Source organism: Astatotilapia calliptera, chromosome 3, assembly GCF_900246225.1.
Source record: "Astatotilapia calliptera chromosome 3, fAstCal1.2, whole genome shotgun sequence".
NCBI lineage: Eukaryota > Metazoa > Chordata > Actinopteri > Cichliformes > Cichlidae > Astatotilapia > Astatotilapia calliptera.
The window spans coordinates 36,883,041-36,908,136 of NC_039304.1; the positions used below are offsets into that span (position 1 = coordinate 36,883,041).

At 40.4% G+C, this 25,096-nt stretch overlaps 2 protein-coding genes, 1 long non-coding RNA gene and 6 other non-coding genes across 10 annotated transcripts; 8 read left to right on the plus strand and 1 right to left on the minus strand.

Annotated features, from left to right (window-relative positions):
• Positions 1–349: 349 nt before the first annotated feature.
• LOC113019432 (uncharacterized) lies at positions 350–4,307 on the plus strand. The gene is made up of 8 exons (XR_003272012.1): positions 350–411; positions 1,548–1,623; positions 1,833–1,943; positions 2,541–2,664; positions 2,918–2,979; positions 3,187–3,264; positions 3,753–3,811; positions 4,024–4,307. It is a non-coding gene; the product is annotated as an uncharacterized LOC113019432 (long non-coding RNA).
• On the plus strand, positions 1,671–1,763 carry LOC113019800 (small nucleolar RNA SNORD14). Its single transcript, XR_003272108.1, has one exon. It is a non-coding gene; the product is annotated as a small nucleolar RNA SNORD14 (small nucleolar RNA).
• LOC113019798 (small nucleolar RNA SNORD14) lies at positions 2,255–2,347 on the plus strand. Its single transcript, XR_003272105.1, has one exon. It is a non-coding gene; the product is annotated as a small nucleolar RNA SNORD14 (small nucleolar RNA).
• LOC113019802 (small nucleolar RNA SNORD14) lies at positions 2,720–2,811 on the plus strand. The gene has a single exon (XR_003272109.1). It is a non-coding gene; the product is annotated as a small nucleolar RNA SNORD14 (small nucleolar RNA).
• Positions 3,024–3,116, plus strand: LOC113019796 (small nucleolar RNA SNORD14). The gene has a single exon (XR_003272103.1). It is a non-coding gene; the product is annotated as a small nucleolar RNA SNORD14 (small nucleolar RNA).
• LOC113019799 (small nucleolar RNA SNORD14) lies at positions 3,591–3,682 on the plus strand. Its single transcript, XR_003272106.1, has one exon. It is a non-coding gene; the product is annotated as a small nucleolar RNA SNORD14 (small nucleolar RNA).
• Positions 3,857–3,949, plus strand: LOC113019797 (small nucleolar RNA SNORD14). Its single transcript, XR_003272104.1, has one exon. It is a non-coding gene; the product is annotated as a small nucleolar RNA SNORD14 (small nucleolar RNA).
• Positions 4,308–5,195: 888 nt separating the features above from the next.
• LOC113019429 (RING finger protein 175-like) lies at positions 5,196–23,595 on the plus strand. 2 transcript variants are annotated; one of them, XM_026163150.1, is made up of 9 exons: positions 5,196–5,362; positions 5,698–5,735; positions 5,920–6,061; positions 19,145–19,299; positions 19,804–19,911; positions 21,443–21,563; positions 21,868–22,001; positions 22,670–22,771; positions 23,109–23,595. In XM_026163150.1, exons 1-9 carry the CDS (start codon positions 5,342–5,344, stop codon positions 23,227–23,229), a joined length of 942 nt encoding a protein of 313 aa, XP_026018935.1. In that variant the 5' UTR covers positions 5,196–5,341; the 3' UTR covers positions 23,230–23,595. The 2 variants fall into 2 exon arrangements, with proteins under 2 accessions (XP_026018935.1, XP_026018936.1); XM_026163151.1 differs by lacking the exon at positions 22,670–22,771.
• LOC113019427 (zinc finger BED domain-containing protein 1-like) lies at positions 15,040–17,354 on the minus strand. Its single transcript, XM_026163149.1, has 2 exons — positions 15,991–17,354; positions 15,040–15,757 (listed from the first exon to the last, which is right to left on the minus strand). The coding sequence occupies exons 1-2, from the start codon at positions 17,061–17,063 to the stop codon at positions 15,208–15,210; spliced, it is 1,623 nt and encodes a 540-aa protein (XP_026018934.1). The 5' UTR covers positions 17,064–17,354; the 3' UTR covers positions 15,040–15,207.
• Positions 23,596–25,096: the final 1,501 nt, after the last annotated feature.

Here is a 25,096-nt window from a genome sequence, read left to right on the forward strand (position 1 = left end):
CAACCTGAACATCATTTAAACACCACAGGCCTGTGCTGACCCTGTCCATCCCTTTATGACTACAGTGTACCCATTTTCTGATGGCTGTTTCCAGCAGGATAACGCACCATGTCACCATTTAACCAGAGTTAAATATTTTTGAAACCATGTGCCATGCATTATATCAATAAATAGAAATATAATATGAAATTATTATTTATATGAAATGCCTTAGTTATTTATTTACGTCAAATGAATACATAACATTTTAAAAAGAAGGCACTAACTGTGTCAGTTCAGCCTCCGGTCCAGCAGGCGGCGGTAAAACTGAATTACACCATTTAGTCGCCGCCTGTAGATAAAAGGGTGAGGAACTCTGTGTTCCGTCATTTGAGCCTGCAGTCGAGGTGGAGAGTGTTGGTCTCCGTCTGGGTAAATATGCGTTTAATCTTTATATTAGTTAATAAATGTAACGTTGTATTTATTAATTACTTTGTGTTGAGATGCAACGTGCCGATATTTACCAGCGATGAGGCGTTTATTTCACGGATGGCGGCAGATTGTGTGTGAGTCGTTGTAAACTTGTCACGTGGTTTTCTCGTAACATCACGTCTGTAGAGTTTATTCAGAGTTTATTACACTTCAGTTAGAGTTACACCGCTGCGTCAGTCATACATACAAGTGATATATAAATTAAAACCATATGGTGGCATGAAGAGGGTCTAAAATGTGACTGAAGATGTAATAATTTTAAGTTTTATCAATAGGCATGTCAATAGTAGCTCAATTGTTTTATAATTTTTTACAATTTTATTACTATTTTTTTTTAAACGCGCCCTTTATTTAAAACGATAAGCAAGGAGTATCCAGAAATTTCCATCAGCTGAACACGTGGTGGGGGTGTTGCACAAATTATAATCAGGGAAATAGACCTTTGGTATCAGATATGGTGAAACAGCATTAAGCTCAGTTATTTTAGGTATACGATTAATGAATGGGTTACTTACTAAAAATGCATGAAAAATAAAATGATTTTTAAAAATCCTCCTAACTACAAAAAGTGCAAAAGTACGAATTTAGAGCCAACCTGTATTAAAGGAATAATTTACATGATATAATTTTAAAAAAAAATATCTGCCGCAATCAGATTTGAAATCAGTTGCTTATTTAAGACTAATAAGAATGAAATGTAGTTTTCATAGCAAAGTTACAAATTGCCAGTGTCAGTAAAATACCCACTTGAATAAAATCAAATAAGAACTCTTTACTTTAAAAGAAAATACATGGTATGCACACACCTACTAAATTGTCATAGGAACTACTAAATCATAGAAAACATTTTATGCCTAATCTGTATTTATAAATTAAGTAAAACAAGATTGCAAAGGCTAAAGATGTCAAGATCTTGGCCCTTTTGTAGATGCACAGATCTGTAGACTTTGGATGAAACGGCAGACTAGTGTAAAAGCTAATGTGTAGTAATTGTGCTGATTTAACTCTCTTGAGATCCAGTTACTCTGGTCACTGTGGCCTTGAACTATTAACTGAATGGTGTTTTCTTCTTTCAGCTTGATGTTGACGCTTCAACAGCGTTCTTTTTGATGAGGATGACACACACAACAGTTTGTCTCCAGCACAGTCAAGGTAAGTTTTCCTTTGTGCTTTTTGTTATGCATATGAAGCGTCTTCCTGCGCTGTGATGATGTTTTTTCCTGCCATTCGTAGTTTCCACCAGAGGTTTAAACACCAAAGACGGTTCAAATCTTCCTTGGATGTCTGAGCGTTACTAGCTGTTCCTAATTAGCAGCTACTGCTAACATGCTGGCTTTCTAATGCAGCAAGTGTCTCCACAGGTTCCCATCAGTCACAGAGAATGAGCTTAACAGGGACAGCACTGTGCGGAAGGTGCTCTGCTGCATCAGGATGCAAGATGGGGTGAATTCCTCAAGAACTAAAATCTGCAGGTGAGTTTATCAGTTAAGTTACCCACTGATGCATTAACTAAAACTTGTATAGTGTAAGAAAATACTTGCTGACCAGTTAAATCTGTGCCTGGTCTCTAGCCCACTCATCATGGGCATAGTGATTTTCAGTTTTTAAGGATTTCTTTGAACTGCTTTTTCCAGGGTAGACTGTACAGTGTACGTCTTTAATTTCTAGACATACAAATTGAGAACGCAAATTTTAATTACTTTATATTTTCTCTGAAATACCGAGAGAATCTAAATCTTTTTTTCCCTGGAAAAGTGTCTTAAATCTGTAAACCCCCAGTCAGTCGCTATGATGATGATTTTTCCTGCCATTCGTAGTTTCCACCAGAGGTTTAAACACCAAAGATGGTTCAAGTCTTCCTTGGATGTCTGAGCGACTGAAGGGATTTTTTTTTTTTTTTATATATATATATATATATATATATATATATATATATATATATATATATATATATATATATATATATATATATATATATATATATATATATATATATATATATATATATATTGTTTTAAATCAGATTGTCACTTCTTGCTCCTAACATTCATATTTTCTGTTTCTGCCAGTCGTTGCAGAGAATGGCCTTCAGTAAAAGTCATGAAGCTGTTCAGCTGTGTTAGCATGCTGGGTTCAGGGAGTTCTGGACAGAGAGGAGCAGATGTGGATCAGCATCACTGCACCTGATTCTGGGTAAGCTATTAAAGGTCATTTGATCGCGGTACAGCTGCTCTGAGGAGTTTACAGTTCGCTGTGATGATGCTTTTCCTGCCATTCGTAGTTTCCACCAGAGGTTTAAACACCAAAGATGGTTCAAGTCTTCCTTGGATGTCTGAGCGAACACTTTGAAGTTTAACTCTTGTTGATGACTGAGAACCTTCACAGACAACTCTTGTTATTGACACGTCTTCTTTCAGAGCTGACTCTGCCTCGATCTCTGTTTCAGGATGAACGTCTTCAGTTATGCCCACCAGCTGTAAACCTGTTGTGTCACCAGAGCTGCTCCCGGTATGTATTTGTTAATATTTTGGACTTTACCTTTTGAAATTGTTTCGCTGTGATGATGATTTTTCCTGCCATTCGTAGTTTCCACCAGAGGTCTACAGACTAAAGATGGTTCAAATCTTCCTTGGATGTCTGAGCGAACATTTAATTCCTGTTGTATCTTGTGTCTTTCTGCCTTGTGTACTGACCTAAACCCGATCTCACTTTCAGGCTGACTGGATGTTTCTGTAAAGGATCAACCTGCAGACTCTCCAGCACAAGTGTTGGTGGTCAGAGTTCCTGAAGCTGGTACGTATTCCAAGCTGTTCGTGGCTATGATGGAGATGTATGACACTGTAGTTACAAAAACGGATATTGGATCCTCTTTTCTAATTATCACCATTTGAACATTTGGGTCACATTACTTGTATATGTGTAAGTTTGTACTCTGCTTTAAAGTCCTGGGGTGTTGTAGATGTGTCCCCTTTAACTTTGACTGTAGCCATTTAACTCTTGAGTTTCTCCCCCTAAAAAAGTACATGTGATAGCAATCACGTATAGATTTTTTTTTTTTTTTTTTTCCCCTTAAATGCCCGTGAAGCCACAGTCTTTATTAAAACGTGGAAGGGGAATGTTCGCTGTGATGATGTTTTTCCTGCCATTCGTAGTTTCCACCAGAGGTTTAAACACCGAAGATGGTTCAAATCTTCCTTGGATGTCTGAGCGAACATTAGAGGATCGTAGTTCTACTTTTGAATGTCTTTGTTCTAAGAACTAAATTGTATTCTCCCTTTCAGGGAGATAATTGCCACGGATACCAAGGCTAATCTGTGGATTCTCCAGGCTGTTAAAGCTGGTATGTACGGTTACTTGTTGAAGTCTTACGTCTTTGAAGAGTTTATCGCTGTGATGATGATTTTTCCTGCCATTCGTAGTTTCCACCAGAGGTTTAAACACCAAAGATGGTTCAAATCTTCCTTGGATGTCTGAGCGAACATTAGATTGCAGCTTTGCTTGTGAACTCTTCTCTTCCAGATCTAACTTTATCTCAATTTATCTCACTTTCAGGCTGGACGTCAACATTGATGGACCTGCAATCAAACATGAGTCAGCTGTGTAGGGTTTTTTTTTTTTTTTTGTTTTTTTGTAGGTTGAAGTTTGAAAGATGGCTGTCATCTAATCTTAAAAATAAAATGAATCTTAAACAGAAAACAAGCTAGCAGTTTTGTGACTATAAATGAGATGTTCTTAGTTTTGAAGTAACTGTTTTTTATTTTCCATGCATGCTGGCAAAGTTAGTTAGTTTTTTGTATTTTTACTTGTACATAATTTTTAAAGTAATAAAGATCCAATAGGTGTCGAAAGATTTTGTTTTTAATCTGTCTTCTCTTGCTGAAATTCATTCATTCAAATAAGGGGTTTTAGACTGTACACTGTTGCTTCTCGTTGGGCTGCATTGCTTGGGCAAATGCTTAAATATTTGATAGATTGTAACTGATGAAAACTATTCAACATCTAACTCAGTGACGTGAAGAAGAATCCCAGAGAACATAAATTGCATCATGTAAATTTTAACACTACAGAATAACATTTGTGAAATGTTTTCAGACATTGAACAACTATATTAGTTCACTATACTGTGAAAACCCAGTGTGTCGAGGACTATTTTGGGAATAAATCAGGCTATACATGAAGTGTTGAGTTGGTGTTGGCTGAGAAGTTAGTCAGATTAAGTAGGTAAATGGGTGTACCTGATTTTCTACTTGGTAAAACAGTTACATATTTCTAAGCAACTGACTTTTACACTGTTATGCAGTACCACGTTTTCATATAATACTAATGGGTTACTATTAATTAATACTATTAAAAGCTTTTATTTATTTTTTTTAATGACAGTTTTGCTTTACTGTATTTTTCGTGGGTTTCGTATTTGTGGGTCCTCCTTATGCCACCCCAATTAAGGACTTGTTATGGATACAAAATTGAACACAACTCTGGGTACTTCAAGCATAAACCAACCGTGTTGAGCCTTGTCTCACTCAGAGAGATGTTACCTTGGGAAAAACAAACAATTTTAACAAAATGTCCTGATACATACAGGCAAATAATTGAAATTAGGATTGACAGAAAAATAATTCTCACAATTTAGTAACTTCACCCTCTCTGGAAACTAACTCACGCTAAACTGAATTGGAAGAGTGTCAAATAATATCTGATTTAAAAATGAAACTATGATATCTTTGTTCATAGCTGACAAGGAGGGGTCGCTCTGATACGCGTTTAATTTTGGCACCCTTGGCCTTCCTTACTCGGTCAGTAGGGACCGGGCTAAGCTAGCTGCTGGTTGCCGGATAGCTTGCACCAGAAGCGCACAGAAAGCAAGACGATGGCGGGTGTACATCCCCAGGTGAGTGAACTAAACTCTTCAGTCTAGCTGTTTATAAACTTTAAAGACCGTTACTGTCCGTGGCAAGTGAAGAAAACAGCGGCTAACTGAGGCTAATTAGCTCCGTAGTTCAGGTGAGCTGTGAATACTGTGGCTTCGACGTGGCACATCAGAGGCATGTTTAAGGAAACGCCTTTCTTATTACAGAAACATTAGGTCTTATGTTGTTATGGTAGAGGCGGGAAACACAGTTCATCAAATAGCTTGTCTCTCAGTTTAGGAAGTTGTGTTAACCTACATTAGTGTCCAGTGAGACCCACAAAGCTCCCAGCTGCTATTTCTGTCCCTCATTCCAGGACGACCTGCTGAAAATGACACACAGAGAAAACTGGAAGTGAGTACACCCTCTTCTGTATTTTCTTTACACGTTACATCCAAAAACATCTGCTTTTTAGTTTTTTTTTTTAACAAATATGAAAATAAATGCAGCTTTTGCCCCCCACAAATTCATGTTTAGTCCTGACTCTCCGGCACATGCTTCACTCCTTTCTTAATCCTCCTCTTCCTCATCTTTACAGGGTGCAACATGAGCGCCTGCACATGAAGCACAGAGGACACGAGGCCATGCACGCAGAGATGGTGCTGATCCTCATCGCCACGCTGGTGGTGGCTCAGATAGTCCTGGTGCAGTGGAAGCAGAGGCACCACCGCTCCTACAATGTGAGTGCTGCCAGCAGGGAGGCTAAAGGCACTGATTTGTCCCTTTTTTTTATGGTAAAAACCACAAACATGTTTAACAAATTATGTTTAATATAAAAAGTAAATTTTAAAAACCTATGTAGAATTTTTCAAACAACTCTTCACCACAAGACACAGGGGCACACCACAGGCTTGACACTTTCAGGGTGTGTCACTCCACCTGTTGTCCTCCTGGAGACGGCGCTTACATTTGAGTCTGCCTTTAGTGGCTTTTTGGTCAGCGTCTGTGTCAGTGACAGTTTGAACAGGAATGTGTTCAGCTCTCCTGCTGTGGGGAACACCTGTCTTGTCCATCCCACAAAGCTGACAAACACTATGGAATCTTTGTGCGCTATGGGCTGAACCTGGTTGGCACTGCATATCTCATGATGCGAGGTGAATGCATTTGTTGTCGCAATGTCCACAAAATGCACCTTCATGGTCCTGTACGAGCAGGCAGTTTTTCTGTGAGTGAAATAATACTGAATGAGCTGGTCAGACAGGTCAACCCCACCCCTATTTTTATTATATGCCATGATTGGTGTGGGGCAGGGGATTTCTCCGATAGCTAAGTGTCCATCCTTCACCTTTCTCTTCACCGTCTCCTCTGAAAATGCAGGGATGGATGGTGGAGCACATGGACACCTCCCGTGTGTCCATCCACTTCACAAAAACAAGTGGGCCCTCTGATCCATCTCAGATCCTCTGACATTTTCTGTTCAGAGCATTTGTCCTGTCTTTGGGACATCCTTTTCTGTTTTCCTTGTAGGTACCACATGCACCAAACCTCATGCTGGTCAGGTCCAGAAACAGTCTGGGACTGGTATAAAAATTGTCTATGTAAACATTAGGGGTGCAACGATATTCGTATCGATATTGAACCGTTCGATACAGTGCTTTCGGTTCGGTACGCATATGTATCGAACAATACAAAATTTGTAATTTATTTTATCAACTTTTCTTCTGACGATGGTGTCTGTGTGGAGCGCTCAGTGAATCTGCGTTCGACTACTCCGCCTAGGCTGCACTGTCGAGCGCAGATCCACTGAGCGCTCAACACAGACAGCATCGTCAGAAGGAAGAGCGCAGGGCAAGCTAGCGAGACAGAAGTTAAGCTCTCCTTGCAACATGGCAAATTGAACCTCCCCCACCCTCATTCAGATCTGGCGTTTGGAATTATTTTGGTTTTCATGTGACGTATGGCCCTGAAGTAGAGCTGGGCGATATAACGATATGTATCGCGATATAACTTTTACTCGATAGAGTAAAGCTATCGCGATAGACCTGCCGCTCTTGTCCTCTTTAAATAAAAAAATAAAAAAAGGTCAACCAATCCAAATTAAGTAGCGCAGAGCCGAACCAATCACAGCCGCAGCGTCACGTCGCGTGACTTGTTACATACAGCACAAGTGCCAAGCCGCACGTGTGTTTGTTTGGGAAGCAGCCAGCGGGTAATGGTGCCAGCGCGTAATGGAGGAAATGAGTGTGCCAACTAGAAAAATCAACCGAGCGTGACCGAAGAGAAAACAGATGATGGTTCCAATGCCGGAGAGATTGTCGAACGGAAGAGCCATAGAAGTTCCGTAGTGTGAAGGTATTTCGGCTATTTCAAGTCTGACAAAAAACAGAGTAGCGTGCACTGTAAGTTGTGCCGAAAGCAAGTCTGGAAATACAATAAACGGGTGCATGCGTCACACTGTGCGCCACGTTATTGTTTCGGTGAAACGAATTTCTACAATACTGTTACTGTTAATTCTACTCTCTGCAGTGTTTAAATGCTTACATATACACACAGTTACTGTCCGTCCACACATACGACAGCTTTGTTTACTTTTTCCCACCGAGGCTTCTAGACTTCTGATTGGCCAACATTTCTGCACGGTTAGGAATCTAGCTCCACCTGCTGCTTTGGCATGTTCATAGCAGCGTTTTCCTTCATTTCTGCCTTTATGTGTGGACGGGATTATTTTTTAAAACGAAAAATCTCCGTTTTCAAAAACACCCGTGTACGTGTGGACGTAGCCTCAGTCTCTGACTGGAAGCGCTAATTCGTCATTCGGTTTTTGTCAGACTAAAGTAACTGTTAAAACTGTTTGAAAAGCTCAGCTATACAACAAGGAGAGATTGAGAATTTCCTTTTAGTTCTCAGTTTACTTGATATTGACAAAAGTTAGTCAGTTTTGTCTGTTCTTCTGTAAAACAAACTAAGATTTATTTTTAGAATTAATATTTTGTTTCTAAGTGGAATTGACAATTTAGTCTGTTTCGTTTGTTCTATTTTGAAACTTAAACGCTTTAGCGGCTGCCTTTTGTGTAGTTTGCAATATTTGCCTTTATTTATCTGAAAAAGTCTCATGTTCCTTAAGTACATCTACCCTGTTGAACTTATTATGGGAAATAAATATTTAAATAAAAACAAGCTGCTGATTATTTCACATTTTACTTGTGAGCAACGGCACATTTAAATCTTACAAATATAGTTATTTGGCTTATATCGTGATAGATATCGTTATCGCCTGAAATGAAAAAAAACATATCGTGATATGAAAAAATCTCATATCGCCCAGCTCTACCCTGAAGGTAAGCGCGTCATGAACCAAAGTAACACAGTATGTTGGATGTGCCATGCAATGCTCAATTACATGGGTGGGAGCTAGTGTGTTAGCGCAGTTAGCTCGTTAACGTGTTGGCTGTCTAGCCCCATGCACGGGGCTATCAGGGGTAGCTCGTTAACGGAGATTTGCTGTGTTGTGGTGTTAAGGTCATTTTAACGAGGTTAACCTGAAAGCACTAGTGGGAACACAACGAATATGACTGCACATTTACGCCGACATCATCCTAGTGCAAAGACAAAAACAACAAGCAAGCATGCTACAAACTTTACCCGAGTCATTTAGACAGCCGTTAGCACATGATTCTCCTTATGGGGACCTGATATGTTTAATATGCTGCTGAGAATATAGCCCAGAAGAAGCGTATAGTATAGCTTTTATTTTGGAAAGAGACATTTCTCTGTAATAAACTCTCTTTTCCAAAGATGAGTGATTCCTCAATCAGATACAGGGCTTGCAAAATCGCTAGCCCGACGTCCTGGGGCTAGAGATTTTTCCAGTCGGGCTACCAAAATCTATCTCTGCCCTGCCCGTCGGGCTATTGTAGGAAGGAAAAATATATGTCAATGCTTTTGCATTCTTTCGGAAATGTAGCTGGGTAATTATGTCATTGGCATCGGTGAGCCACTGTCAATATGTGACATATTGAAATCGCGTTTGAATTTGCGCTTGTTTTTTGCTTTCACTTTGCAATCGCGCGAACTGTGTATAGAGAGCGACAGTACTGATTGGTGAGTGATGATAATTTGTGCAGTGACAGCCAAAGAAAAGCTTACCGCAAAACGGAAAAGTTATGACAAATCAGACTATAAGGCAAAAAGAAAGTGCAGCTTTATGGTTTCATGGACAAAATAATTTCTGTGGCTGCAACATGATGAGCTAAATAACCAGGGGTGCACATAAGTGGTCCGCAGGTGCGCATTCGCTGTCAAAATAAAAAACACGCACAAGGGTTAGGGTTAAATTTAAAAACTGTACTTTTGAGTTAAAATATATATTTATAATTTTAATAAATGACAAATTAAAAATGCTTGAACATTTTATTTTGTATCGAAAAAATATCGAACCGTGACACCAAAGTATCGAACCGAACCGAACCGTGAATTTTGTGTATCGTTGCACCCCTAGTAAACATGGTATCCAGTGCCAAGACAAAAAAGCTGAATGAGGTTCATCACCACATCATAGGCCAGCCCATGCTCACTTGAAGTTTGATTCTTGCCAGTGTATATGGTAAAGCTGATGGTGTAGCCACTTCTTGATTCAGCCAATATAAACATTTTCACCTCCCATTTAGTGGATTTGTCTTTCATATATTGTGTCATCCCAGTTTTTGCTTTGGTTGCCACCATCCACCATCTACTGACAACTCCCTCCTTTTTGGTAATGAGCCTGGCAGGCACTGAGGATCTCATCATTTAGAGGCCTGACTCTAAAATGCTTGTCATGGCCTGGTCAATGGTCAATGGTCAATGGTAACTTTATTGTCCCGAACGGGAAATTGATTTGCAGTATGTCCGTACAAACAAACAAACAGACAACCAACACATCACATACACTCACCAAGATAATATAATATAAGCCTGATAAAACAACCTAGATTTTTCATCAAAAAAGTGCAATGTGCAATGGCAACAACACTCATGGTTTAGTGTTGTTAACTATGATAATAGCACTGGGTACAAAAGACAGTCTATGTCTCTTTGTCTTCACTGCAGTCACTTTGTAACGACGACCTGATGGAAGCAGTTGAAAATCATTAAAGAGAGGATGATCTGAACACAACAGGACAGAGGTGGCCTTCCTCAGCACCTGCCTGTTATAAAAGTCCACAAGCTGGACCTGAGACCTCCCTGAAATCTTGCCAGCCACTTTAACCAGGTTGTTAAGTCTGGTCTTATTATTCAGGGACATATTGCCGTACCAAGCAATGATACAGAAGGTTAAAACAGATTCAATAAAACTTTTGTAAAAAAGAGTCATCATTTCAGATGAAACATTAAAACCTCTCAACCTCCTTAAAAAGTACAGTCTTTGTTGAGCCTTTTTCACTGTAGCAGCAAGATGTGACTCAAAGGACAGAGTCTTATCAAGAACAACCCCCAAATACTTATAACTGGTGTTCCCTTCTTTGCGTCAATTTTTTAAAATCCACCTCAGGATCACTGAGGTGGATGTTCCAAAATATGGTGAAGAATCTGTCTCTCATCATCACTATGGATGGAAGGGGCACAGACAAGATATGATTCTGTCTCCAGTAATCTGAGACTTGGAAGTGACACAAGTGACATGTAAATCAGGAGACCAAAAAACTGATAGAGATGTTCTGTCTCAGTGCATTTGTATTTTTTGCCTAAATTATGATTTTTGTTTTTTTATTTTTTTATTTGCAGCATTTTTGTTCGTGTTTGCACAAATTTGTATTGACTGTGTGAGTAGAAAAAAACGATAAGAAAAAATCTGTTGGACTATGAGGGCAAAATGTCTCTATCTGGACTCCTGGTGTTCTCCTGCTAAATTCTGGGGCAATGTCAGCCTCCTTCTCTGACTTCCAGGACTCAGAGCTGAGGTGTGGCTCTGCTGCCTGGGCCAGTGGAGATCTGGACCTGGTGGGTGTGTCACGCCTTCCCTCTCTCTGCAGACCTCCTAGTGCACTCTGTGTGGATGTGAGAGGCTCTTCTTCCTCCCCTCCTCTTCCCCTCTTTACCTCTTGTAGTCTTCCACTTCATCGTCATACTCGTCACTCTCCAGCTCAGAGTCCGGCTCCGAAACTACTTCCAGCCTAAAAAAGGTTTCAATGCCTGATCCACATTAAGTAGCCGTCTCATTGTTGTGACACTTAAAACAACAACAAATTTTCAAAACTCACTATCAATATTGCTGTCCATCACTTGCCACCATAGCGCTCAAAATTTTCCCCTCAGCCTCAGCAACCAAATGTTGTAGGTTGCCTTTTCTTTTTTTTCTTTTTTTTTTGAGTGATTGATTGATTGATGTGGTTAATTTTTCACCAGTAAGAACGGGGATGCCATGTTGTGGAGTGGGGTTTCGCTTGCAATGCGAGCGCTGTCTTTAGAAAGTTTGGTGTTTATCGTCTCTTCTTGCAGTAAGCGGGGAGTATGTGAATATTATTAATCATAACTTTTTCTTGGCCTATCAACACAATTTAAAAACTGGTACGTAGTTTGAAGTTTGCACTTTCAACACAAATTCAAACGGAATTTCAGGCTCTCTTGCTGTCATCTTAAATCGTGCCGCTGCGTCTGTCAACCCCAGAGGGTTAAATAATACATTTAAATTTTGGGGATGGGGTTAAAATTTTTTGAGAGAGCAGTCTGTGCACTACATTACTTTCAGACAGTGAGGTACAAGCTCATGTGAATCCCACCTGAACAAACAGCACTGATCTCTATCTGGGAAGGAACCATCTACAATGTACAACAGCCAAAAAATTTAATAAAAAACGCCCCTCCCTGAGTCTGGTTCTGTCTGAGGTTACTTCCTGTTTAAAGGAAGAATTTCCTTCCCGCTGACGCCAAAGTGCTTGCTTATAGGAGGTTCTCTGATTGTTGGGGATTTCCCTGTGTTATTGTGGGGTCTTTACAATACAGTAGGGATGCACGATACCGATACTGGTATCGGGGCCGATACTGTAAAATGTGTGTGTACTCATACTTGTAAAAGTTAACCGATACCATGAACCGATACTAACTTATTTCATTAATCAGAGGGTGGCTTGTCATTTTTGTTGTAGTTTTTTAGATTGGCCACTAGGGGGACATCCCGTGCTAAACAGGCACAGGGTTAGAGGAGTCAGACTGGCAGCTCCAGATAAAAAAAAGAGAAACTGGAGGCTGCTGTAGCTAGGCTAAACAAAATGTCAGCAGTGTGGACCGGAACAGCCAACTTTAACTCAGGTTTTGGAAAAGCAATGAAAAATGTCAAGAGAAAATCCACAGGCAGTTAAAATAACAGAGGCTCCGACTCATTTTATCGCTCTGGATGACCAGCCAATGCCAGTCGTGGAAAACATAGGATTCTTCTCAGCATACCGTATTTTCGCAACTATAAGGCGCACATAAAAGCCTTAGATTTTCTTTAAAAAGTGTGGCGCGCCCTATAGTGCAGTGCGTCCTGTGTGTTGTAAGGAGGACGTAGTAGAGAACACCATGAGAACGCTAAAGGGTGAAGTGTGGGCGTTGATCGTATATACCGGGACAATCGCACATACCTGTATAAAAGGACAGGTATGTGCATTATGCAGAACATCATTGTTTTAACAACCCTGAAAATGGCAAAGAGACACGCTTATGAAGCACAGTTTAAACTGAAGGCCATCAGCTACGCGGAGGAACACGGAAATCGAGCAGCCGCAAGAGAATTTAAGATTAATGAATCGATGGTTCGCAAGTGGAGGAAGCTAGAAAACAAGCTCCGACAGGTCAAGAAGACGCAGCTGAGTTTCCGCGGACATAAGGCGAGGTGGCCCGAGTTGGAGGAAAGACTCGAGCGGTGGATCATCGAGCAAAGAACGAGTGGGAGAAGCGTTTCGACGGTCACCATTCGGCTAAAAGCGGTTTCGCTAGCAGAAGAAATGAAAATTGAACATTTCGGAGGAGGTCCGTCTTGGTGCTTTCGTTTCATGAAACGGTGCCATTTTTCCATCCGGACCAGGACTACGGTAGCGCAGCAACTTCCAGCGGATTATAAGGAAAAGCTGGCCATCTTCCGCTCCTACTGCAGCAAACACATCGCCGACAAACACATCCAGCCCAGCCACATCACAAACATGGACGAGGTGCCGCTCACTTTCGACATCCTGGTGAGTCACACTGTGGAGAAGAAGGGGACCAGCACGGTAGCGATACGCACAACAGGGCACGAAAAGTCTTCTTTTACTGTTGTGCTTGGCTGCCATGCTAATGGACAGAAACTGCCGCCTATGGTGATTTTTAAGAGAAAGACTTTGCCTAAAGAGAAGTTTCCAGCAGGAATCATCATTAAGGCAAATGAAAAAGGCTGGATGGATGAGGAAATGATGAAAGACTGGCTGAGGGAGGTGTATGTAAGGAGACCAGGTGGTTTTTTCGACGCATCACCATCGCTCTTAATCTGTGACTCTATGCGTGCCCATCTCACAGCCGATGTGAAAAAACTAGTGAAACAAATGAACTGTGAGCTTGCTGTCATTCCGGGAGGCCTGACAAAGGAACTCCAACCGCTGGACATCGGTGTGAACCGCCCGTTCAAAGTAAGGCTGCGAGCGGCCTGGGAGCGATTGATGACCGATGGAGACCACAGTTTCACTAAGACTGGAAGGCAGCGCCGGGCGAGTTACGCCACAATTTGCGAATGCATTGTAGATGCTTGGGCTAACATGTCTGCTGGCACTGTTGTTCGAGCTTTCGCAAAAGCCGGCATCATTTCCGAGGAGCCGCACGGCACGGAAAGTGACTCTGACGGTGAAGAAAGTGAACCTGGCATGTTTGATGGAGATTTAGCGCAGCTGTTCAATTCAGACACAGAGAATGAGGACTTCCATGGGTTTGATTGATGACAATTACCGGTAATAAAAATGTGAGTACCAAACTCAGTTTTGCTCCCGCTTTATTTTTAAACACGCATACTTGTATGCGCCCTATAATCAGGTGCGCCTTATGTGTGTTAAATACAGTAATGGCACACATAACTGAGACTGCGCCTTTTAGTACGGTGTGTCTTATGGTCGTGAAAATACGGTACTCGAGCTGCGATATGAAATTCCCAGCCGCCCACACATCAGGGAGATAATGGTGCCAAAACTTTCTAAAGAGGTAAAGACAAGCAGTGTGTGCACGATGTCAGTCCTTGGTTTAATGGCACAGTGGACTGATGATCCACGGGCAGATGGGGAGTTCGTTCGTCAATGCCAAATACTTTCGTTATTTTGTTTGTTTGTTTACAATATGGACTGCAAATCTGCAACAATTTAAAATTTATTTTATTCTCAAACCTAATTTGTATTTATTTTATTCCAAACAGAAGTGTTTATTTTAGGGCTGTCAAATGATTAAAATTTTTAATCAGATTAATCACAGCCTAAAAATTAATTAATCATGATTAATCACAACTCGAAATATGACCAAAATGTGTGCAAACATACGGACAGATAGCGGATTTTTACACACTTGTTAGTGTTATTTAATGCTAAGACCACGCTGAGTGGCCTGCGTTCACTCAGCGTGGTCTGACGTAGGCTGGGTGTTGTGCTGGAAGCGAATTAATCACAGCCTAAAAATTTATTAATCGCAACTCGAAATATATGTGTATATGTGTGTATATATGTGTAAAAATCAGGACAGATAGTGGTTTTTAACACACTTGTTTGTTTTATTTATTATTAATTGTGAGTACAAGCAGTACAAGCAGAACAGGGCTTCAAATAATTGTGAGGGATTTTTACTGAATGTTTTCCACCCGTTTAAATCTAGCACATTGTTTTATCCATATACATCTTCAAGTTCACAGAACATAGGCCTAATTCAACAGGCAAAATGTGGAGGCAGGAGTGGCCAGGTATCTGCGAGCAAGGCGGGCCAGCTGGCTGTGGGCTCCTGCATGAGCTGCCCACCACTGTAAGGGACAGTCCTCTAAGGCAGTGCAGGGCTCTGCTCTGTAGCGCTGTATGGCTCTGTCCTGCTGTACCTCCTCCTCTGACTCAGAGTCAGAGTCCATCTGCAGCAGGCTCAGCCTCTTCTTGGCTGGACCTTCTTCTGCAGTGTGTGATCTTCTAGGAGAGTCTTCATGCAGCATGCCTGCCAGTGTGGTCCACACTGCTTCTCTGTCAGTCTTGGGCACACTGCGTAGGTCTTTAAAACGTGGGTCCAGTGCAGTTGCGATCTGGAGCCATGCATAGTTGGTATGTTCCTGGCGGGAAGCAAGGTCTTCCTTAAACTTCTCTTTAAACCTCACCACATATGCAGGGTCCTCATCAGTTACTTCCATGACACGGCGCAGGTGGCAGAAGGCTGGTAGAACTACAGAGCAGGAGACGTAGGCCTCTCCTCCCAGCAGTTCAGTCACATATCTGCAGTGGAATACACACACACACACACACACACACACACACACACACACACACACACACAGAGATAAGACAGCAAATTAAAAAAAGCTTTTTAATACTAGGTAATATTAATAAAATATTTGATTTCATTTATTTTTTAAATAAGACATTTTCATAATAACAAAACTGATTTAAGATGTATGTTTGATACATTTAATCTAAACCTACAATTATGGTCACAATGACAGGCTCACCTGCAGGGCTCTAGAAGTGTCTCCAGTCTCTGAAGTTTGTCCCACTCTGGAGGCGTCAGGAGGACAAGTTTATGCTTTTGTTTATCCAGAGTCGCGGTTACTGCAGTTTGGTTGCGGATCAAGCGCTTCACCATCTCCAGCGTGGAGTTCCAGCGCGTAGGCACGTCCTGGGCCAACGGCTCCTGCTTGCGCCCCAGTGACACCTGCTCTGCGTTCAGCTCTGCTGTGTTTGCTGGGCTGTGCTTAAAATGGCCAACAATTTTGCGGCATTTGGCCAGCGCAGTGACAAAGCCACTGTCTGCGAGACTCACTGTGATGCATCTCTGTAGAATGTGCGCGGTACACGGCATGTGATTGAATGGCATGATGCGAGCCGCGGCGATCATATTGCGCGCACTGTCCGTGCCTACTGTTGTCACCTTCTCCTCAATTCTCCACCTGCGAGCAACAGTCTGGAACTGCTCTGCACAAGCCTCCGCAAAGTGCCGCTCTTCCGTTTTCATTATAGTCAGCGCAAAGGATGTCAGACCCCAGGCTTCAGTGATTAAATGCGCAGTAACTCCCAGGTAATTGTCATTACTCAATGATGTCCAGTGGTCTCCTGTCAGAGCCACGCATTCTGTGTGAACTAAAGCCTCTTCTTTTTTCTTTTTCTCCGTTTCATACAGTTCGTGGATTCGAATTGTTATTGTGCTTCTCGCTGGGGGCTTGTAGGACGCGTCCTGAGATGCAACCTTTAAAACATCCGCAAAGCCCTTGTCCTCCACAATGCTTAGCGGTCTGCAGTCCTTTGCTATCCATTTGGCTATATTGTCGGTCAGTTTGTCCAAAGAAGACTTACCGAGTGGCCTGCGTTCACTAAGAGTGGTCTGACGCAGGCCGGGTGAAGCTGCTGCCCCGACAAACGCGTGTTTGGCATTAAGGTGGTATTTTAAGGTCGAATTTGAACGGTGAAATTGAAACTCTTTACTACAGTGAGTGCAAATTACAACGCGTTTGTTTATTGTCCCATCTATGTTCTTCTTGTATTTAAATTCCCCATCCAGAAGGCCATCCGCTTCCTGCTTCTCCATTTTCAGTGGCGCGGTAAACAAATCAAGTGGAATTATGGGAGCGACTTATCTGCGTGTTGCGCTAAATAGTTAAATATTCTAACGTAATTAATTCCAAAATTTAATTATCGCAATTAACGCGTTAATTTCGACAGCTATAGTTTATTTATTATTCCGAAAGCTCGAGACAGTGCCAATAGTTCAGTGATATTTTGTTAAATTACAATGTGGAGACTCTGCAATAATTTAACAGAAGTGCTTATTTTTCACTTGAAATTTTTTTGTGGTCATTTTTATTAAGATATTATTTATTATCGGCAGAGAATAAAATAAAACCTGTCTTCCAATTCATTGTGTGTGTGTGTGTGTGTGTGTGTGTGTGTGTGTGTGTGTGTGTGTGTGTGTGTGTGTGTGTGTGTGTGTGTGTGTTTGTGTGTGTGTGTGGTAGAAGTATCGGTTTTTGTACTCTGTATCGGCAAGTACTCAGATCCAAGTATCGGTATCGTATCGGTTTGAAAAAATTGGTATCGTTGCATCCCTACAATACAGTATAAGGTGCTCTGAGCCGACTGTTGTTGCGATGGTGCTGTATAAATAAAATAAAATTGAAAATAATTGAGTGTTTATGAACAAAACATGTTAAATAGTCAAGGCCACAATTTTTAGACTGTATGGCCACTTCAGAGGTAGTGAATTGCTGCTGTTTTTGTTTTTTTTTGTTTTTTAATTTGAATTGGTCTCATATTGATTTCTGCGTAATCATTTGAGCAGTTAAAGTGTGGAGTGTTAACAGCTTTAACCATGTGCATCATGACCATACTAACAAAAGTTTAAGCATGCAGTGGAAGTTGTAAGGTTGAGTATGGCCCAATAATTCTGGTAAGCACAAGCCACATGGTGAGGTTTCTGTAAAGCCAAATGTCAGATTTTTAGTTGTAGAAACGATCAAAAGTTTCTTGTCCTCTGATGATGGAAAGAAGCTAGAGGAGGCGGTTTGAGAATAAATTTGGCCACGTCCTGAACGTTTCTGCTGTACCTTTTCCTGTGTGAAACCTTTTATAAAGTTGGCATCAGCTGTGGTTAGAAGCTGCAAAGTTTTATGCACAGGATGTTTGTCTTTATTTGCCTGGTGCCATTGTTATTCATGTAGATACAAAGTAATGCTGAATAGGTTTAAAATAAAACTATTTTTTTATATTTTAATATTGAGAATTACGTTTTCTCAGGCTCCTTTTTGCCTGTTTTATAGCCTTAACTACATTACTGATGTTATTTTCTCACAAAGGAAATCCTTTAGAGGAAACAAGTCACCTTACACTTGTTTACAAGCATTTATTGTGTCATTGTCAGTGTCGTTCTGCACATGTAAGCTTAACTGCAGCTGTTAGCATATACTCACTCCTGCTAGCAGTGATGTACAACAATGGTGTTTCCCAATCTGCAGGTGAAAATCCTGAAGGATAATGTCCAGTTAAGCTTAGCTCAATTATGCAGCAGAACAAATCCACGAGTGAGTGATTCAAAAACACCAAATTGAAGGTTTTGGGGTTTTGGGCTCAGTGAAAGTCTGGACATGATCCAGTCATGATGCTTTGGCCTCACCTTAAACAGGTCATGCTCAAAACTCCACCATTATGGCTGATTTAAAACAATTCTGCAAAGAAGAGTGGGCCAAAATTCCTCCACAGTGCTCATTGTTAGTTAGTTGTTTGCATTTTTTTTTTTTTTTTTTTTTTTTTTTCCCCCCCACAAGGGTCACACAACCAGTTATGTGGATTAGGGGCAATTAGTTTTTCCACATATGGCCAGGTAGGTTTGGATAACTTTTGGAAATAATTTAAATAATTCATGTTGTATTTACTCTGCTTCAGGCAATTATCCTTGGGAAAGATGGTGACTCCAAATTGCTGTTAATGTGTGTGAATGTTAGTGAAAAAGTAGCTAAAGTTTAGTTTGTGTGACTGGGTAAATGGAGGATGTTGTATAAAGGACTTGGTCCTCTGGGAGAGAAGAAACGTGCTATTTTCGTTTACCATTCACGCCACTGTATGCAGCTGGCTTAGTCTGATACTGAATACGGACTTTGTCTCTGTCCTCAACAGCTGGTGACTCTGGTCCAGATGTGGGTGGTTCCTCTTTACTTCACCATCAAACTGTACTGGTGGCGTTTTCTGTCCATGTGGGGGATGTTCTCCATCATCACTAGCTACGTCATCTTCAGAGCCACCCGCAAACCGCTGTCCTGCAGGACGCCGAGGTAAGGGGAACAGTGGAGACAAACTAAAGAGTTTATTTTACTGAAATAAAGGAAAGACCAAAGATTTCAGAACGGATTATCTGAGTTATGGCAACCTACATACAATTACACCCTGTTTTATCCTTTGGCTAATTAATATATAGTTTAGAAATAGAGACCCATTACAGTTGTAGACATCTGGGTCATTATGTTTATAAATAATGTAGAATTTAAGCTTTAAAATTAAGTATTTTCTGTTTATACACTTGGGAGCCCTTTTTGGCTTTTTGGCCTAATACTTTATAATAAGATGAAAAACATAAAACCAGCAGAAAACTGCAAAACAAAGGCAAATAAAAAGATATACATACATAAAATTTAACAAAGCAAAACCAATTAGAACTTTAGCTCCTAATTTCAAAACCCTTTAATTCAAAGCAGATGTGTCCAGTGACACATGACAGTGTGTCATGGTGAATGATAACTAACAAGACAACTATTGTCTTTGTCTCTTTGAATTTCCAGGATGGTCTACAAGTGGTTTCTGCTCATCTACAAGCTGAGTTATGCAGTCGGGGTTCTGGGCTACATGGCCATCATGTTCACCATGTTCGGCTTCAACGTCTTCTTCAGGTGAGTCAGTGCTGACAGCTCAGCTCTTAATGAGCTTGTTTAATCACACAGAGGTGATTCAAAGCTAATTTGGGCTGTTCCCTTATTCACAAGCAGTTACCACAGCAGGTAGATCTGCATATTTCTATTGGCAGATTTTTTTCACCTTATATTATGGAGTTTTTCCTTCCGACTGTCGCCAACGCTTGCTAATAGGGGGCCATATAATTGCAGGGCTTTTTTCCCGGTTTTTGTATTCTTGTAGGATCTTTACTTTACTATATTAAGTGCCTTGAGGCAACTGTTGTGTGTAACTTGGGACTATATAAATAAAATAGAATTGAGAGCCTTTCCTGACAAAACCATGTTACACAATGGAGCCACTGTTCATACAATAGTGGCTGTTAAACACTGAAAGTATTCAAACGAAAAGTATTCAGAAATCAAAATGTAGAGCAGTTAGAGCAACGACACACAGTCTGCTTTAGTCACTGTCAGAAACCCAGGTTATTGGAGTTGTGTACTTTGTAATGAATACATTTTATTTTTCTGCTTTCTGTTTTCACTGAGTTTCACTTCATTAAGTTTCACTTCATTAAGTTTCACTTCATTAAGTTTCACTTGCGCTGAGTTTCATTTCCAGAACGGACTAAACATGCAGAAAGTTACCAGTGCCACTCAAGTGTAGCAGTGAACTGTAGATGGTGCTAACGTGTTGACTTCTGGTTGAGTTTACGGCCATCACTGAGTTCTGTTTTATTTGAGGTTTCAATTGCCTGGAAGAGTTTAAGATAGTGAGACAAAACACAAATAAACCTCTTTCAGTGGAAGTATTGAAAAGTTTTCGTTAAGAGTCACTCCATGAAAAATCAGTTCTGAGCCAGTATATGAGGACGATACAGTGGACATGAATGTCCCTTCATGTCCCCATACATTTATCACAAGTTGAACAGGCAGGTAAACTACAAGACATGAAGAGAGCATCCACTGATCCTGATACAAACTAGATTTTGCAGTTGGAGAGGTTATAAAATTGATGTGCTTGTGGTTTTTAACAGACCTTAAACATATTTTCAGTCCAGATGTGGTTTTCTCCTTGCTTAGGATATACACCAGGCTTAAGGATACAGGAAACATAATTAAGAGCAACAAAATGCTAATCCACCTCATCTAGGTTAACTGGCTTAGAAAATATTCATGCTGTGAAGGTAAATGTTTGCATGTTTTAAACAGATTAAAGTTTAATAAATCAGGTGACTCTGAGGGGTCAAGAGTTGAAGATATGGTTAATTTGATTAAACTGTGGTCTTAACATCTTAAATATGATTTTGGCTGAGTGAGCTGTCAAACAGTAGTCCTTTCACCTTTTACATGTCCAGGACAGACTACCTTCAGATACAGTGTAACGGCTCTTTAGTGGCTTTTTGGATACTAAGTGGTAGTTACATAACTCCATTTAAACACCTCTCAGTTCCATTGAGCACAGTTAAATTAGCTGTACTGACATGAGTACAGCTACATAACAGAGTTATTCCTTTTTCTCTTTGTACAGGATCAAAGCAGAGGACTCGATGGATGTTGGTGTGATTATGCTGTTTTATGGACTTTACTACGGCGTCATGGGCAGAGACTTTGCTGAAATCTGTTCGGACTGCATGGCTTCTACAATCGGGGTAAAACACGTTTTTTGCCCTCCCAGGTCAACATAACAGCCTTCAGCTAGTTTGTGAATAAATAAAGCTAACAGTGTTTTGAACTACAATTACATTTAAGCTTAAGTGCTTGCAAACAGTACAAATAGTCTTAGAGTCTGTCATCATTTTTGAAGTTTAACACAAACACGATCAAAAACAGTTTTGAAAGAAAATGGCTACAGAAACTTGACTGTTGTTTGTGTATATAAATCAATAAAAGTAAAACACAAAACAATAACAACATTTGTGTATGCCTGCTGATGTAGCACTTTTGTGTTTCCAGTACTACAACAAGGGTGGCATGCCCAGCAGGAACCTAACCAATGATATCTGTGCGGTCTGTGGTCAGAGGATCCTGGTGAACTTGGAGGAGGAAGGATTTATAGAAGACACCTACCAGCTCTCCTGTGGACACTTGTATCCTAAAGTCCTGTTGTTTCCTACAGGTCCAAAGGCTTTTTATAATTTCAAAAGATCTTGACGTATATCTGCATAGATCCCCAGGTCCAGGAATCTTAAGTGCTTAAATCGAGGGCAGCTCAACTTCTTTTAAGGTTCTTGAAGACATTTAACCTCTCGTCTGAAAGCCTTCTTCAGTTCCAACAGCTGACTGGGAGTCCCAGTTATTTAATCATCTGTGGAGGTGTTCCTGAGAGACCCTAACTTGCCCCATTCACATGTGAATTGTTAGGTCACATGGGGCAAAGGTAGGACTGAGTCCTCCATCATCGTCTCCATCATCTTTTTGAACTGAAGAATATTAGAGGTGGAGTGTTACGCTAACTTTCATGCTTGCTAGCTTCAAGGACAAATTTATTGGATGGCCTCTTAACCGCACAGCAAGTGATATTATTTGATATACGATTACATTAAAATGCTCCAAAAGTGAAAAAACATGCTCGAGGTCTGGTTCAGTGACTTTAGTTAGCCAAGCTTAGCAGGAAAGTAACAGCTACAGCCACCTATGTCAGGGAGCCACCTGTAAATCAAAATGGCTTTAGTTACACAGATGGAGTTTATATGATGATGATTTATTTCAGTAAACAGGTTGCTCTTTCTGCCTTAACTCAATCCTGAACCAACAGATTCCACGAGTTCTGCATCCGTGGCTGGTGCATTGTTGGCAAGAAGCAGACATGTCCATACTGCAATGAGAAGGTTGACTTGAAGAGGATGATGAACAACCCGTATCCTTTTGCTGTCCATTAAGGGCTGAAAATTGAAGTTTTGGTGGGGTTTTGTTTGTTATATGTTGTTGTTGTTTTTTTTCTTTAAAAAAAGAAGATAACATGGAATTAATGAATAAATAAGTAGAAACTTCTTCAGATCTTCATAGAAAGTGATTTCTATGAAGCAAGTCATCTCCAAATAACTGAAAAAAAGCGTAGACTATTAACATTGTCCTTGTAACAGTCAACATTATGTTCTTTTACTTATTTGATTTCACTGCTCTTTATTAATACAGTGCACCCCCAAAGTTTGTCTAAAAAACATGATGTTTGTCCTTAATGCCTCAATTTCCAGCTGGGAGAAGACGCATGTCCTTTATGGGCAGCTTCTCGACTGGCTCAGATACCTGGTTGCTTGGCAACCCATCATCATTGGTATAGTTCACGGCATTAATTTCTCCCTGGGCCTCGAGTAAAGCCCAGAGGAACACCGCCGTAAGTACGGCTGGAGTTGAGTTACACTCAGGACAGGTGTGGTAGCAAACTGTCACAGTAGGCGCTACAAGGAACCGATTGCAGCTGCTTTCAAAGCATTTCGTTTCGTGTTCTCGGACTGAACTCTTGCACGGTTTACTGCAGAGTAAATGGAAAACGTCAGAGTCTCAACACGACCCCAAAACTGCTGCCAACCCAAATAAAACGATTGGAGTGCAGAGCCAGTATTTTGGAAGATGAATCTAGTTTGGTCCTTCTGGAAGTGAGGCTGTCATTCATGCTATTTCTGTTTACCTGAAAGGTGCTTTACTTTTTTCCATCTTACAGATTTTAGTGATTAATTTGCACACTCCCCTTTTTTTTGTTTCTTTTTTTTTTAATAAAACATTTCTCTTTCTCATTAGACTTTATCTGTATTGGATTGTTGTAGCTCTTTGCACATTGCTTATAATAAGGACAGCTCTGGGTAACATTTGGACACATTGATTAATTGTAACATGACAGTATTTGAGTGTGCCAATGCAAAGTACTGAAGCATGCTGTGTATTATGTGTAATCTTGATTCTGTTTGTTATGCTGAACTGTGGTAGAAATGAAAGAATACGTCTCTCACAGCATTGATAAAACGCAAAGGTCCGGTGTGACTCTCGGCAGCAATTTGTTGTACAGTTTTCATAGAATTCAAAAGGTGTTGTAATTTATTCTGCCATGTTAATGAAAGTGAAAATAAATCTGCTCTTATGCACTAGCTCTCTGGCATATTTAATCATGTGAATGCCATTCCAAGTTTAAACAGGTCTCATCAGGTGTCAGACTTGTAATAACTGAATCATGTTTATCATAGTCGCAGTTCAGGTTTGATGAAAAATAGTTTTCCCTTGACTGTGCAGCCACAGTTGGATGACATCAATCACTCTGAATTCTCAGCCTGGATTTATGACATGGTCTTCTGGTTGTTTCATGCCTCTATAGTCACAAAGTGCACACTTAAATGTTGAGATTTCTATCATGCTTTCACCTAATGTTACTCTTGTTGTGAGAGGATGTAAGGTTGTGATAAAAATCACCTCAGAGCTTATTGTGTCCTCCAGGTTCTCTTCTAGTGAGGCCCACGGTTTCCAAATTTCAGCTGAAAATCTGAAGAATAGGATCCCTTTCCTGCAGCCATGTCCATATAAATATCTCCAGGACCAGGAAGAATTAGTGTGTGGTCCAGTTATATAATACGAATTGCACTGGCACATTCAAAATATCCAAAATTTTTTTTCTAGATAAACTTTGCCACACACAAACTACTTTTATATTATATATTTGTTTACTTGGAGGGGTGATACTGTTTCCATCAACCACCAGTTCACCTGTAAAACCAACTTAAAAGTTGTTTTCTTGGATTCAGGATTTTTATATTAAAGAAAGATTTTGGTTACTGAAAGAAAACTTTTTTTTTTCTGTTGTCATGGAAAGGAGTAAGTAAATGCTGGTGGTAGGGCTTGGAGGTTTGAGTGTTTCACTTGCATTTAATAGTCTTTGGTTTGGCCTGTAAACTGAGTTTAGGAGTACATGTGAATAAAAACTATTACTAGATTCAGCACATGGCACCTCGACAGCCCTCAGTTGGATAATGTTCACAGATTGGGTTTCAAATCAGTTTTTAATAAGTAAACATTATCATAAACATTAAAGTAAATTTCCCTACTATTTACTGTAAAGTGTTACCCAGTCCAGTCTAAATTGTTGTTGTGTACACATTGCACTGTTTACATTTAATGTACTCTTTTGTTTTTGAAAATAATTTGAGTGTCTGTTGTTGTAATTTATATGAAGCTGAAGTTGGTAAGTGGTTAATTT

Excerpts from the sequence above, each read along its gene's own strand:
- LOC113019429 (XM_026163150.1), top strand. The coding sequence starts at position 5,342 with ATGGCGGGTGTACATCCCCAG. Across the intron at positions 19,912-21,442 it reads GGCTTCAACGTCTTCTTCAG|GATCAAAGCAGAGGACTCGA; the intron begins GTGAGTCAGTGC and ends CTCTTTGTACAG. Across the intron at positions 21,564-21,867 it reads GCATGGCTTCTACAATCGGG|TACTACAACAAGGGTGGCAT; the intron begins GTAAAACACGTT and ends TTGTGTTTCCAG.
- LOC113019427 (XM_026163149.1), bottom strand. The coding sequence starts at position 17,063 with ATGGAGAAGCAGGAAGCGGATGGCCTTCTGGATGGGGAATTTAAATAC. Across the intron at positions 15,758-15,990 it reads ACACTTCTAGAGCCCTGCAG|ATATGTGACTGAACTGCTGG; the intron begins GTGAGCCTGTCA and ends ATTCCACTGCAG.